This window comes from Petaurus breviceps, unplaced genomic scaffold, assembly GCF_028583685.1.
Source record: "Petaurus breviceps papuanus isolate PSGF00001 unplaced genomic scaffold, PetGlider_PUasm1.0 90845, whole genome shotgun sequence".
In the NCBI taxonomy this organism is placed as follows: domain Eukaryota; kingdom Metazoa; phylum Chordata; class Mammalia; order Diprotodontia; family Petauridae; genus Petaurus; species Petaurus breviceps.
This window is the reverse complement of record NW_027187359.1, coordinates 15764934-15780213: the sequence shown is the minus strand read 5'-3', so window position 1 is coordinate 15780213 and position 15280 is coordinate 15764934. Positions and strand designations below refer to the sequence as shown.

The 15280-nt window shown below is 37.7% G+C and overlaps 1 protein-coding gene across 10 annotated transcripts in view; it reads right to left on the bottom strand.

The window, feature by feature from the left end:
- The window catches only part of LTBP1 (latent transforming growth factor beta binding protein 1), a 484412-nt gene that overhangs the window by 240013 nt on the left and 229119 nt on the right, over nucleotides 1–15280 (bottom strand). For all 10 annotated transcript variants that reach the window (XM_069072171.1, XM_069072175.1, XM_069072174.1 and 7 more), the window contains 2 exons: nucleotides 6162–6386; nucleotides 5021–5295 (listed from right to left, as the gene is read on the bottom strand). In XM_069072171.1, the coding sequence (XP_068928272.1) occupies nucleotides 5021–5295; nucleotides 6162–6386 (500 nt within the window). The remainder of the gene's footprint in view (nucleotides 1–5020; nucleotides 5296–6161; nucleotides 6387–15280) is intronic.

The window sequence follows — 15280 nt, the reverse complement described above, 5'->3', positions numbered from 1 at the left end:
CATTTTTATTTATTTTGTTAAATATTTCCCAATTACATTTTAACCTGGTCCAGGCACATTCAGAAGCCAGGTGGGCCGCATGTGGACTACAGGTGCATGTTTGATATCTCTGAACTAGATGACAGCTAAAGTCTTTTCCAACTCTAAATTGGTGATGCTAGTACAAAAAAAAATCTAAATATCACCAGCCACATTACTTTAGTGGGCCATGGATGCTTTAAGCAATCTGTGCAATAATAAAGACATTTTTCTTCAAGGCTAGTAGTTTGCTTCTATGGGAAAGACTCAGAAAGGCTGCAGGCATTAGCTTTCTCATTTGTTTGTTAAATCAGCTACGTTGGGCAATGATTCTCTATAAAGACAGGTTTCTTCATTTCAAGGCAGTAAGATGCCTGGGTTTAGATTAGATCTTCCTCAGACAGGGTAATGTCTGGGTCACAGCTGATTCTCTGAAGTGCTCTTTAAAAAGCTTCTAGGAATCTACATTTTGGCATCCTAACATCTGCCCTGTACTTTGACTTCAAGGAAATTGAGCAAGTATATCCTACTGGCAGAAACCCAGTAACATGTAGCATGTTCTCTTGTACATATTTGATGTTCTCCCTGTTCCCCAGCCCCTTTAATTCTTCAACTGTCTTTGCTGCTCTATTCCTACTCTATGGAGAAGGGACCAGCATGAAGTCAATCTGGCCCTGTCTACTGGACATAGGCCAGTTAACAACTCAGGCTACAAACTACAGGCACCCTTGGCTTTGATGTGTGGTGTTGTCTTTAATCAGGTAAGTTTTGGCCTGGCTTTTCTAACCTAACAGTCACCCTGGATCAACTAGAGACAAGAAGTTTCACTGACATATAGTAATAGGTCATGCCAGGCAAATATCTGGATGGGAGACAAGAAAAACTCATTGCATAGGAACTGTTATGAAGGATTTTAGAAAGTGAGATTATTGGGGTGGCCAGGTAGCACAGCGAGTAAGAGCACAGGCCCCAGTGTCGGGATGACCTGGGGATCGAATCCGGGCTCAAACACTTAGCACCCACCCAGAAACAGCTGGCCGTATAACCTTGAGCAAGTTACTTAACCCCAATTGCTTTAAAAAAAAAAAAAGAAAGAAAGTGAGATTGTTTCACCCAAGTGACGCCAGATCTCAGCTAAGTCACAGGGCCTTCTACTTTCCTAGGCACTGCCTGAGGAGCACCTCTGAAGAAGGCAACTGGTTCTCATTGTTTCCCAATTCACACCAGAAGATTTGTCTCCAACTCATACCAGAAAAGAAGAGCGATTTAACCACTTCCTCAGTATAGTTCAAGGAAGCTCTCTTTTGTTAACTGCTGAAATATAAACTCAAAAGCTCCTCATCTCATGACATTTGTCACAGAAACTGAATGAAGACAGTGTTGTGGCAACATTCCCAGAGAAGTATTTCATCCTGCATACCACAGTAGTAATTTGTGCATAATCAAGATTTTTATGAGGTGGGAGGGAAACTTCCCAAGGACATAATTCCTAGTATTGCTCCCTCTACCCACCAACTCTCTTCCACCAAGTCTGGGATTATGTGAGGTTCCCTTACACCAATTTGGACCTGTTTTTAAAAATTAATAAGGTATGGTTCATATGATTAAATTTTATCCCCTACATATTTGAGTGGTGGGTAATATGGAGATCATCCTGAAGTAATTATGAAATTCCCTTCCAACTTGTCACTATTTAGTTCACAGAGATTTGTCACAGTCATAATTCTTAAATAATTATGTGATCTTGGCTTAATCACAACCTCCACGGCTTCAGTTTTTTCTTTTGTAAAATGAGAGAATTGGACTATATTGCCTCTGAGTTCCCTTCTTGTGCCACAGAAGCTTCTAGCTGACCTTAACTGCTCCCATACCTTCTATTTCCTATACAAGAAGAGATGACTTCTATACCACACCTTGTTAAAAAAAAAAAAAGACATTCCTTATAGAATGAAGGATGCAGTCATCCCTACGCAGATATGAAGGTCAGAAGAAATCCATTGTGTGTCCCATTCCCAAAACTTTTATATGGGTGAAATGAGCTTAAAATTAGCAAAGTCAGACTTGAAGGGAAAAAGGAGGCACAAAATATCAATACTCTAAAGTAGCACAGTGAAGTAAAAAGCCTATTGGACATGCTGCCAGGAAAGACCTGACTTTGAATTTTGCCTCCAATACTTACTAGCAAGGTAGCTGGGGAGAAGGTACTTCCCTGTTTTTAGTCTCATCTGCAGATCTCAAAAGACTTTAAAAAACTTCTTTTGTTAAAAAAATGCATGAGTGCAATTGAAGACCTTTGGGAGTTCCCCATAGCCTCAAATACCTTAGCCTGGCACAAGGTTCAGAGAAGTGACTTGCCCGAGGTCATATAGCTATTAAAATTTGGAATTCATGAAGATCTTTACCTTTCCAACACCTAGATATTACCTTAAATAGTTGTTTAACTGAATTTATCTATTCATGTCATTCCAGTCTGATATTTCTTCTAAGTTATACCATAAAACTGGAATATCCTTGATATCCAGGTCACCAAAAATGCTTCTCTGCCATCAAGTAGTTCCTGAAATTTCACTTTTCAATAAAATTTTCATAGATTAATAGGAATGGAAGCAATGTTCCAAAGGTTCTCATCCTGTCCAAATATAAGACAATTCTTTATAATTCATCACTCATGCTACTTTCACTATACAATGAAGAATTCATCTTCTTTATATGGTTATTCAGTCACTAAATGAAATCCTGGGGCCATTGCCATAACTCCCTTCTTGTCTTTGTAGAGTGCCCACCACAGCATTGCAAAGAAACAGGTTCTTTATAAAACTTCCCAAAGACAACCACTTCCAGAGCCCTCAAAAAGGTAAATCTGTTATCAAAAAGAATTCTCCTTAAAAGAAGGCACACTGACAAAGCAGTATCAGGATTTTGCACAATTACTTTTATCATTCATGAAAAATCCATCTGTATGACTGGCTGAAACTACATTGGCAGACAAGGAATTGCAAGGAGGCACAAATAGTTTTCAAAAATCTTTGCAGGGCACATTCTGAATATGAGTGAAGGTTTTCCAAGAACACATTTTAAAAAATGCTTGTGAAATAAGAGGCTCTTTTTCTCTGCTAAAGGAATTTCAGGCATCAGTGAGCAGATGGAAAGGAGTACTTTGAGAACAGGGAGAGCTTTTGGACCCTGACAATATTATACCACGCACACAGTTACATTTCTGAGTCTATAGGTAAGTTGTCTCTTTTAAGGTTTAAGGTTTAAGCCTGGTGCCCACCATGCTTAATATCTCTTCCTCCTAGCAGGAGAGCCATTTGTTCATTCATTTAAGGAATGAACATTAATAAATATTAATGAATGAACAAAATATTTGGCACTTAAGAGGAAGAGTGGTATAGTGGGTAAGACACTAAACTTGGAGTTAAGGAGACTTGGGCTAAAATTCTACATTGGAGGGGCAACTAGGTGGCACAGTGAATAGAGCACTGTCCCTGGAGTCAGGAGGACCTGAGTTCAAATCTAGCCTCAGACACTTAACACTTACCAGCCGTGTGATGTTGGGCAAATCATTTAACCCCAATTGCCCTGCCCTCCCCCCTCCAAAAAGCAAAAAACGAAAAAAGAAATTCCACATTGGACAAATAACTATGCTAGGGACTTGGAGGGATCTAAAGTTTAGGTAAGAGATGATGCCTGCCTTCATAGAGTTTATAGTGTTACATTCTTATCATTAGTCTAGCAAAAGATCTAATGGTATTCTCCATATTTCTTAAAGAAGAGGTAAATAAACCATTAATTCTATTCTCATGTAACTCAGTTTCCTCAGCTGTAAAATAAGGGGGTTCAAAATACAATTAACATACCTTCTATTTCTTACAAGGTAAAAGATATTCTTACAGATATTTCAATGGATCTGTTATCTAATCAATGAAGACAAACTCTCCATCAATTCAGACAGCCACCTTTCTATACACTCTCATTTTACATGACTCTTATTCATAGCCTCCTATAAATTCTCTGTAAGTGGTTGACCCAGGGTGATGCAGGCCTTCCTCTAGATCTCTTATGACTGAGTAGATACTAATGGGATTCCTGCCTCTAATGTTCAAAATTAGAACTATTTATTTTGAGTTTTTATTGTATCTCCAGCACTTTGCATGGTGCCAGGCACATAGTAACTACTTAAAAATGTTTATTGAATGACTGACTGAATACCTGTGTGTGGCATGCACTATAGGTGATACAATGATGATTCTGAAAACCTTAGAGACATACCATGCTAAAAGATGCACTCTAAAAAATTTGTGTATGAATCAAATGTTCTAAAAGGAACTGTCATTGGAGGGTGGGTAGAGAATGCCAATATTTAAAAATAACTCAATGGTTAAAAATTCTGCAAAGCAAAGAATCATTTGGTAAAGCCATTTGATTGATCGATAAAGTGCCACTTACTAGAAATGGAAACAATCAAATTCAAAACATCTTTCATGCATCAAGACTATAAGCTCCCAGTGACCAGTCATCATCTTTCTCTTTATTTCTTTAGTACCTTGAAAGTAGCTTAAACAACAATAAAGAACTATGAATGACTTAGCTATTCTCTGTGATATAATTATCCAAGATAATCCCAAAGGACTAATGATGAAGCATTCTGTTTGCTTCCAGAAGAATAATAGATACTGTCTGAATATAGATTGAATGAAGCATTCTATCTTTCACTTTCTTTCATTCTTTCTTTTTTACTCAAGTGTTCTTGTACAAAATGACTAATTTGAAAATGTTTTACAAGACTGTACATGTATAAACTATATTGGATTTCTTGCCATCTCAGGAGGGAAGGACGGAGAGAGGGAGAGGGAAAGGGAGAGGGAGAAAGAGAGGGAAAGGGAGAGGGTGAAGTTTGGGCATATTGAAGTATTGATGGGACACCCAGATGAATTTACAGGCATGGAGTTTAAAACCTCCCTCCCTCCCTCACAATCTCAGACTGGCAGCTGTCTCTTACCTGTGATCCAATGGTTTCCTGGAAGCACCTTCCCAACTGAGTCTTAGCTGCAACAGGATATACATGAGGAATGAGTTGCTGATGAGAGTATGTTGAGTGTATAGTCTGAGTCTTCTGAACAGGGACTCCTTGGTAAGAGATCTGTGATTGGCCTGGTTGGCTTTCTTTCACCTTCTGGCCTGTAGAGCCATCAATTCTTGAAACTTGATGTATCTGTACTGAGGCCTCTGGTGGATGTTTCACATGGATATTCACTATGTTTGGGGGGAATTTCACTAAAACAAATAGGGATGAAGAGAAAGAAATTCTTAGTAATAGATCATAATAATAAATAATTCAAACATAAAATTTTTATTAAGGTAAACATTTTGCCCACATTCCGTGCACAGCTTTCAAAAACCACAGCAAAGTTCTTGATGGCAACAGTCATACACCTCAAATTTGCAATTACCCTAGAATGCAAAGCTTCTCTAAAATAAAAAAGGCAACTGCAGAAATGAATTATAGCTTCTGACAGTAATACTTGAAAAGAAAATTAAAGCCCACAAAAGATATTTTTTGGGATGAGTCTTATATAAACCTATGATGTAAATGTGTGATTCAGCTATAATTTGTGGGTAGATTATTGCAAAGGATCACAGCAGAGATGAAAAGTTTCATTATTTGTAAGTTTCTCTTATATATAGTTTCTGCTTTGATGGCACTTTTAATATTTGTCTTTCTCCCTCAAAAGAAAAAGTTCTGATTTCTCACAGCAGTCTTTTTCTTTTACAGTAACTAGTCAATTTCCATTGTGATTCTTATAGATTTTTAAAAAGTTGAGAAAGTATATTATCTTAAATTTATAACAAGATTTGAACTCAATAACTTTGAAACAAAAATTCACTAAAGCTCTCAAATTCTCATGAAGGAAATTTGTATTTCACATTTGAGAAAATAATAGTTACTAATAATGTGGCTTATGTGCATTTAAAAGGAAAATCAAATTTCAAAAACTGACTTTAGAGGATCTTGAAGAGACCATAACAGTCTAATCCAATCTCCTCCTCTGAGAACAGCAATCTGCCAACTATCTCCTGATGCCCAGAAATGGCTAGGGTCACACAACTGGGCCAAGCTCTGCAGGGGAAAAAATGTTTACCTTTGACTCCTTGCTGGCCTGCCATAGTCAGAGGAAGGGTATGTGTAGAGTGGACAACATGTGTTCCTAAGCCTTTGCTTGATTGCTGAGATTGCTGGTAGAGTTTAGGGACATTTGCGCCATGTACTGGGATCTGGCACAGCTTCCCAGTATAATTCGGAGGGCACTGGCATTTATCCCTTGAACTGCACTGACCTCCATTCATACATGGAAGATGACAAATTACTGAAAAGGACAAAATGAAAAGAATGGGTTATTTTCTATCAATGTCATACATACCATATCAATATCATGAACAAAATTTGATATTTGATATTAGTAAAATTTTGAAATAAAGACTTGTTAAAGATAGAGACAGAAATAGTTGTCACCCACAAGGAACTTAGAATCCAGGCAGAGAGAGAAAGAAAACTTAGTCACATACCTAGATTACCAATAGTATGAGTCAATCCATAATAATTCTCAAATGAGTGACATAGACAATAATGGTTATAGAGTGCTGGGGAGGATACGGAGTTGAGACTAAAGTGGGCTGGGTAATTAAGGAGGATGTTCAAGTCTCAAGGAAGAGGTGAAGACTTGAATTGGACCTTAAAGGAAAGAAGTTGGAGAAGGGATTGGCATGGGAAAAAAACAGACAAAAATAAAAAGGTGAGGATGTGCATGGTATATTACGATAAATGAAGTTTTTGATCCCATCACAGCAAAACTAGCTGGGTTCACAGCATGGCCAAAGAGAAAGTATTTTACTTTCAAGGTGACCATGAAAAGGACTATACAAGCATAGTGCTTACTTTTAAAAGGCTTTAGGGAACTTGCAAATGAAGGACATTAAAAGTGAGCCCATCTGTGGCTCACTGTTTTTGTGTCTGGAGATCAATCAGCATCTCCCCAAGGTTCTTTACAATGGGTACTAATGTAGCACTCTACCCAAGCCCATCTGACATATTCTCAGTTGAAGGCAGTGTAGTATAGTGGATGGAGAAACAGAAGACCTGGGTTGAAACTCTACCTATGTTACTTACTAGCTATGTGACCACAGAATAAGTCATTTACTGCAGCGAGTCTCCATGTAAGCCTCACTTTCCTCATCTGACAATCCCTTCTGTAGTATACCTCACAGGGATGTCGTGAGACACAAATGAGATAATATACTGAATGTAAAGTGCTTTGCAAACATGAAATGTTAGGGAGTATAGATGCTCTCCATGAAGCTAGTACTTGTGGTATAAAAAGAAATGTTAGAGGCAGAAGGAACCTCCAAGATGATCTAGTCCCATACAGTCCTTTATTTTATATATGAGGGCAATGATACTCAGAAATTTTCAATGACTACTGCAAGGTCAAGCAATTATTCAATTAATAATCAAGCATTTATTAAGTGCTTAATATGTACCACTGTTTGGTGTACAAAGTTATTAGTAAGAGGAGATGATGGTCTCTCTCCTAGAATTGCCTCTTGCTATATTATTCCAGTATGCTTAAGGTATAAACTGCACCCAGTTCTAGTTAGAACTTGATGAACTCTCTAGCAAGTCTATTGATGTGGCAAAGTTATAATTCTACTTTGCTTATCCTGAGTAGGCCTTCCCGGTTAATTTTTAGAAAACCTCCCTTTTGGATATTAGTCTATGCCCTCTGATCCTATTGCCCCAGCATCAACATGACACAACAGGCCCTTCATATGAAAAACCTATGTAAACTTGGGCCCCTATAGGCTCTACACCTTCTACAGACTGGAGAACACATTCCACTATTCATCTGTGCCACCACCCAGAATGCTGACCTGTGGAGATGTGGGGGAAGGGAGACCACATCTGACTCTATCCTTGACTGAGTTGCTGTGCCTATGCTGGGCTAAGCTGTGAATATTGATAAACCATTCTTATCCCTCCTAGTGGCTGTCACAGCACGCAACTCTCCTGAACTCTGTACTAAATTTGCATAACACAAAGAAAGGCAAAAACAATCCCTGACCTCAATGAGTTTACTTTCTAGTGAAATTAAGATAGATAATAGGTAGTAGACTAGAATCTTGCACTTGACTCCCAGTCCAGTGTTTTATCCACTTCACCATACTGTTGCCTTTCTCTACTATAATTCTTCCATTAATGATGGAAGGAGATGCTGATACCTCTCCAAGTCAGGCACTCCCATTTTTTAGACTAAATATTTGTCAACTGCACAAATGTATGTGAGGCAGAGGGGAGAAGAAGACAGGGAGGACACATGGCTAGAAAAGGGTTTATTTATTTATTTATTTTTAAACTGGTTAGAGTAGTCTTCAAGGTCAATATGATGCAATAGGGCAATGCGGCAGTCAAAAATGTTAATGCAACCTTAGGCAGCAATAATGGTTGCCTAATGTTAAGAACAAGGAAAGAGAAATACTTCTGCCATTATGCTCTGGCTTTGTTGGACAACATCTGGAATACTAAGTTCAGTTCTTGGCAATACATTTTAGGAAAAATATTGATAAACTGTAGGATTTCTCAAGGAAGGCAATTAAAATGGTCATGAAATTGCAACTATGTCATATGAGAATTAAAGAGAATGGTCCTCAAGGTTTTTTGAAGTGCTATCCTGTTCAAGAAGGTTAGGTTTGCTCTGCTTGGCTCCAGAGGGCAAAACTAGGGGCAACAAAGAAAAAAAGCAGAGAAGGAAATTTCAGCCCAATACAATGAAAACTATATAACAATTAGAACTATACAAGGGTGAAACAGCATACCCTGAGGCTAATGAATTAGAGGTCTCTAAACAAAGGCTGGATTACCATTTTTTCCAGGATATTTGTAGAACAAATCTCTACTTAGCTACGGTTAGACTGGACAACCTCTAAATTTCCTTTCAACTCAGAGATTCTACAGTTCTATTTGGTATGTATAATTATGTGAAAGTAGGAGGCTGGAAAGTACAATGGGCACACCCACCCACCCATCCATCCAAGCTATTTTATGGACTGAAATCTAAAGCAGAGAGATTGGCTAAATCAAGTATGCACTGATATCAAGCTCAAAATAAATCAACACCTGACAGAAATCATGATCTAGGAAAATTAGGAATTTTAATAGAATTTAAAGTGATGTCCCATAGAAGTACCCAAGTTAACGATGTTCACTGTCAGTTGATTCACTCCTAGGATAATAATACCTCCCACTCTGTTGTACTCCATAGCTATCAAGGAATTTTTACCTATGAAATCTCATGCCATCCTCCTAGCATACCTACAATAGCCAAGTCAAATAATGGCCGTTGGATTGCATGCCACCCACAGCCCTCCCACGTGGGGCCCAAACCAAATTAAAATGTAATTGTGAAACACTTACAAATAAAAATGCAATATTAATATGTGGCTTTCTAAGTCAATATGTCAACTTCAAGGGTCCTCATGAATGGTTTAGTGGCCCCCATTTCTATTTGATTTTAACACCACTGCCCTATAAAATTGGCAGTGAGGAAAGTGAAGCTCAGAATGGTTATGTAAGGTCACACAAGCAGGAAGTTACTCGTCTTGGTCCCCTTTCTGCTGTGCTATGCTGCATTAACTAAGATAATATAAGTTCCAAGAAGATGAAGGTTGGTTTGTCTTTTGACTCTGAGCTTTACATTTATAGAATTCCATGTTTCCATTAAGCCACAGGTGAAATATGATGGCAAAGTAATGAGATTAACTTTGTGCACCTTATAGAAATTGATTTCCTTAATTTGTACTTACAACACCCCTATGACTCTCTTTTATCTTCACTACAATCCCAATGAACTAGGTGCTATCATCTCTTTGAAAAGAAAACAAAATAACTTGCCCAAGGTCACAGCAAACAAGCGATAGATATTGGTGTAGAATATCCAAAACAGTGCTTGGTTTAGAGTTGGATGACCTGAGTTCAAATCCCAGCTATCCTTTACAATCTGTTTGACCTTAGGCAAATAATTTCAACAATTTTAATATACTTCCTAAGAAACTTCATGGAAGCAAATGTGAGGAATATGTACTCAGGGGAAAAAACTATGAGAATAGTTACAGAGGGACTGTGGTGTGAAAGAGAGGCAGAAGCAGATTAGAGGAGAATAGTGGGAATCTTGGCTGTCCAAGAGAGGAAATAATTATAGTCATCCTAGGCAAAATAATCTTTTGATCAATCCTCTGATAGTGGAATTGTGCTTTTCCACAATTAATAAACAAAATGTTAAGGAGAAGAACACTTTCCAAAACATGTAAGGGGAGAATGCCCTATCTCTAAATGTCAAGACATTTTTAAAGAATGATTAGGTCTGCCTAACTTGATAAATCCTTTTGCAAATGTTCACATCAATTTCACTGATGTGTAAAAAACAAAACCTGGGCAAATAATAAAAATAAAGTCAAAAGTGACAATCATTCTATGGAAGTATTTGTAAAATATTTTTGTCATGTTACCTGGTTTCAAATAAATACTTATTTAGTCACAAAGACTTCAGCAAATTTTTCCAAATTTGAACTATTTATTTGCCAGTGAGAGTTTAAATCTCATGAATTTCTGATATATTACCAGAACTTGTGTAAATGGCACTTTCCTCAACAATATATAAAATTTTATGTAAATAGTGAAATAATATTTGTTGAAAATATTATATAAATATTGAAATAATATTCAATATAATATTGAAAAGAGTACACAAAATAACCAATATGCTCAAGCAGATGGCACAGCTTCGACAAGTACAGACTAAAAAGATCATCAGGACAGGACAGAGCAGAATTCAGAGACAGGAAGGGAAATGTCATCAGGATTACAGGCAATTAGGTCAGCCTGGGTCATGACAGCAAAATAAGATTAGACAAGGTTCAAGGTCAGATAAATCAACAGGTTTCCAGCAGGCAAAGAAGAAAAGTGGGTTAGTCATTTTACCAGACAGAATGGTGCTTATGCTTCTAGAAACATAATCCCAATAAAACAATAAAGGGAAAGAGGATGAAGGAATTGTTATTTCCCCAAGGTTTTGCTTCTGGTCTTTTAGCTGGGCAGTTGATGGGCCTCTGTGAAACTTGCTACATAGCTGGTTCAGAGCAGCACTCTATGAGTACATATGAAAGCAAATAATAATAAACCTGAAGATAATTCCAGTGAACTCTATGTCTTTTTGGTTATAAAGCAAAATATTTCTGCTTGAATTACTTCAACCAGTAAAATTCACTATTTATAAATATTTGTGAATAAGAAATGAAATAAAATATCTCCCTTCCTATTGCAATGGTTTCAAAAGCTGAAATTATGATATTTCATCAAGATTTAAAATTTCTTTATAACTACATAGGGAGCCTTTTTTATGTGGCTAGTCCCCCTCTTTAAGAAGATGATCCTTTTGAAATCAAAGAAAACAAAAGCAATACCACGATCAACCCACAGACTTGAAATATTTAACTGTGGATAGTCTTCCATTTCAAAGATCCATGTCACTCTAAAAACACAGCAAAGCTTGTGTAAAAACTTTTTTTCCTGGAAAATATAATAGAAAAATAACAACAGATCTTTTAGGGCAAATTCCAGTCCTTTGTGGTGGACTGATTATGAGGATCATGACAACACATACTTTTTAGAACCCTCAACAAGATAACCTGGCAAAGAAATTGTACCAAGAACACATACCTCTGGCTGGGAAGCAGGGTAACGTGGTCAGTGGCACATTTTGCTGGATCTCTCCTGTTTCCCTATACTGCATTCTATAGCGTCACCTGGGAGCTACTGCAAACAATCAGTGGTATGTGAGCCTCAGGCCTGTTATTTCAAAAAGGGCAATTTTGAGACAACCACTCAAAACAGCTCATGGCACTTCTATAAAAGGTCAATGTTAGAAAAAGAATCTGGGCCTCCACTGCTGAAAGAACAACAAGTAGGGGGTTTTAAAGATGTCCAGACATTCAGCCAAGTTCCATAATTCACTCTTGGTCTAGAAAATTAACTCAGAGCTATCATGTGATCAGTGCAGAGGCTGGAGTACAATTCATTATCACATTTTATCCATGTAGGATGGAACTCAGAATAACTGGTGAGATGCTAAAAGTGTACACAAACATGAATGAGGTGGACCTTTTGGAAGTGTGTTTCTCTAAAAATACCTACACTCAGATTAATTTTTTTGTCATATTTTCTTAGTTACAGACCCCAAAGCAAGCTCTTAGAATGTATGGGAGCTTCCTCTAGCTTACTGGCCACCCTAAGCAACTCATTTTCTATGCCAACAGACAGACCATTTCGAGTTATTGTGGCTGAGGAAAGGGGGAATAAAGATTCTTGTCTGCAGGAAAACCTACATCTGTCATTTCATGGAACGGAGAAACACATGATTTTGATTTGAACAGCTACTTAAACTTTCCAACTTGTCTCTAATTAGGAGAATAATGCTCCATCAAAGGCCTTCTGCATTTCTGTTCGGACATGCTGGGGTGAGAATTTTTTAAAGTTAAAATTCCATTGTATTTCTCCATCTAGAATACATGTGGGCTCTCTGAAGTGACATCTTTTAAGAGGTTTTTAGAGCTTATGAATAATAAACGCATTACATTATAATAAAAATAGTCAAGTGTGATATATTTTTAAAAAGTTGTGATATTATTAAAAAAGGTTTTTTTTTTTCCTTTGTTGGTAAGAATCAACTAAAAATAAATTCTGGATAGGGCTTGGAGAGAATATATTGAGAGAAAGGCTGATATAGTGGAAAGCAAAGTAGACTGTGAGTCAAGAAGACCCAGGCTTCAATTTCATCTCAGATTAACTGTATGACAATAGGCTAGATCCCTCTGAGTCTCAATTTTCTTTCCTATGCCATGGATTTGTTGTGAGGATCAGGGATTTTTCAAATCTAAAAATATGTAAATATTAGTTATTATTATACTATTATGTAGAAACAGTCCACAGGTATAAACCTCATAATCATACTTGTCTCTTCCTTTTCCTTGTCCCCCAAGCTATTCAGTCAGCTGCTAAGTATAACAATCCAATGGAGGTACAAAGTCCACCTCAAGGCACTTACTAGTACTGTGATTGAGGACTAGTCTATTAATCTCTCAGTACCTCAATTCCCTCATCTGTAAAATGGGGATAAAATATAGTGTCAGTTAAGAGCTATGGAATATGCATTTGGATAGGCCAGTGTGAGTCAATCCAAGGAGCATGTATTGGAGCTCTTCTAGTAATTTCTGAGAATACATGTGGCTCAACATCGAAAGAGTTTAGTGCTTTAAATAATGAAACAATGCTCTTACTGACCACTGAATATGTAGAGCTGCTGAGTCAGTAGACCCTAATAAGGGAATGACTGTGCCATCTGTCTCATTTTCTGGAACACTCCTGTTTGGCAAATAGCTCTCCCTTCCTTAGTTTCCCTGGAGAGGAAGGAGAGGGAGCTGGTGCCCTTCTTATCACCCTAGCTGAATGACATCTGCAAGGACATGGCAGCTAAATTATTTGTTCTACCTAGGTAATCCTGACCCTGGTTTGGGGTCGCTTCTTCTGATTTGTTTATTTCCTGAGTATGGATGTCTGAGGTTCTAAGATTGATAATATGCATTTTAGAGGAAACCTTGTGACTTTAAGAAGCTTGGAGATCCTGGGTCCTCAGCTGATGTCAGCTATGCTTCAGAAGAACCTACAAACTACTCAAGTACTCCTTGGAGAAGATGATCATAAAATGGAAAATGAGCCAACACCTGACTGGGCTCTCCAGAAGACATAGTCTTAAAAGTAATTATTTAGATACAGCAGAAATAAGGTGAAATGCAAAATACCTCTTCAGCAGTATCATAAATGCTTCATGTTCAGAACAGTTAAACAAGTAGTGTCACTACTCCTTGTTGAAGTTTTTATGTCAATACAGCCTTGTGGGGTTTTTTCTTTAAGTACTTCTTTTGTGCATAAGAAATAAATAGCTGTCCTTGACCTGATCTACATTTTACACCAAATCCCTTTCTATTTCCCCCTTTGAGGGGATCCAAGCTATGAGCTAAACCTATGTTTTAAGTGTTTTCCTGCCCTGGATCTCCAGGATGAAGATGTAAAGAGCCAGAGTATGAAAAAGAGACACTGACCCACCTGTCTAAAGGCAAGCTATTCCAGGACTAAACCATGTCTTTCTATAAGTGTGGGTATAGAGCCCAGAAGGGATCCTTGGGGAAGAGGAAGAATGTGAGGCTCTCATGTCCCTTGAGACCAGCAGTAGTTCTTACTGTTACACCTTTATTACCTCTTTTCCAGGACTGAGATGAGAAATGTGCTTTACAAACCATAAAAATGACTGAACAACAGTCATTTTTCAGTGGTGTCTGATTCTTCATGACCCCACTTGGGGTTTTACTAGCAAAGATATTGGAATGGTTTTCCATTTTCTACTCCAGTTCATTTTTACAGATAAGGAAATTGAGGCAAACAGGGTCAAATGATTTATCCATGGTCAGAAAGATGAGTCTTCTTGACTCCAGACCTGGCACTCTATCCACTGTACCACTTAACTGCCCAAACTATATAAATATGAATTATTATGTTTATATCTCCAAAGTGTCTGTGTGTTGTGCAGTACTGGTTCTCAAAGAGTGGGGCTTTTATAATCAGGAGATCTATGAGGTCAAAACTATTTTTGTAATAATATTAAGATGTTTTATTTTTTTGCTTTTTGGGGGGTGGAAGGCATGGAAATCAGGGTTAAGAGACTTGCCCAAGGTCACAGGGCTAGTAAGTGTTAAGTGTCTGAGGATGGATTTGAACTGAGGTCCTCCCGACTTCAGGGCTGGTGCTCTATTCATTGTGCCACCTAGCCATCCCTATGTTTTAATTTCTAATACAGTAAGTATCAATAGCTATAACCCCCATAAACAAAAGTTCTTTAAGGGGACATCAATAAATTTTAAGAGTATAAAAAGTTTACAAGACTAAAAAGTTTGAGAACCACTGGTGCAAAGGGAAAAGAGCCAATCTCAAAGTCAGAAAGATCTGGGGTCAAGTCATATGTCTGACACACAGTCACTATGTGACCGTGGTCAAGTAAATTAATTTCTCAGTGCTCTAGGCAAGTCTCTAAGCCTCTAAATTTTAGAGGTGCCTGCCTGCATTGGAATTCCCTAAACTAATGAAATAAGTCCAGTGACT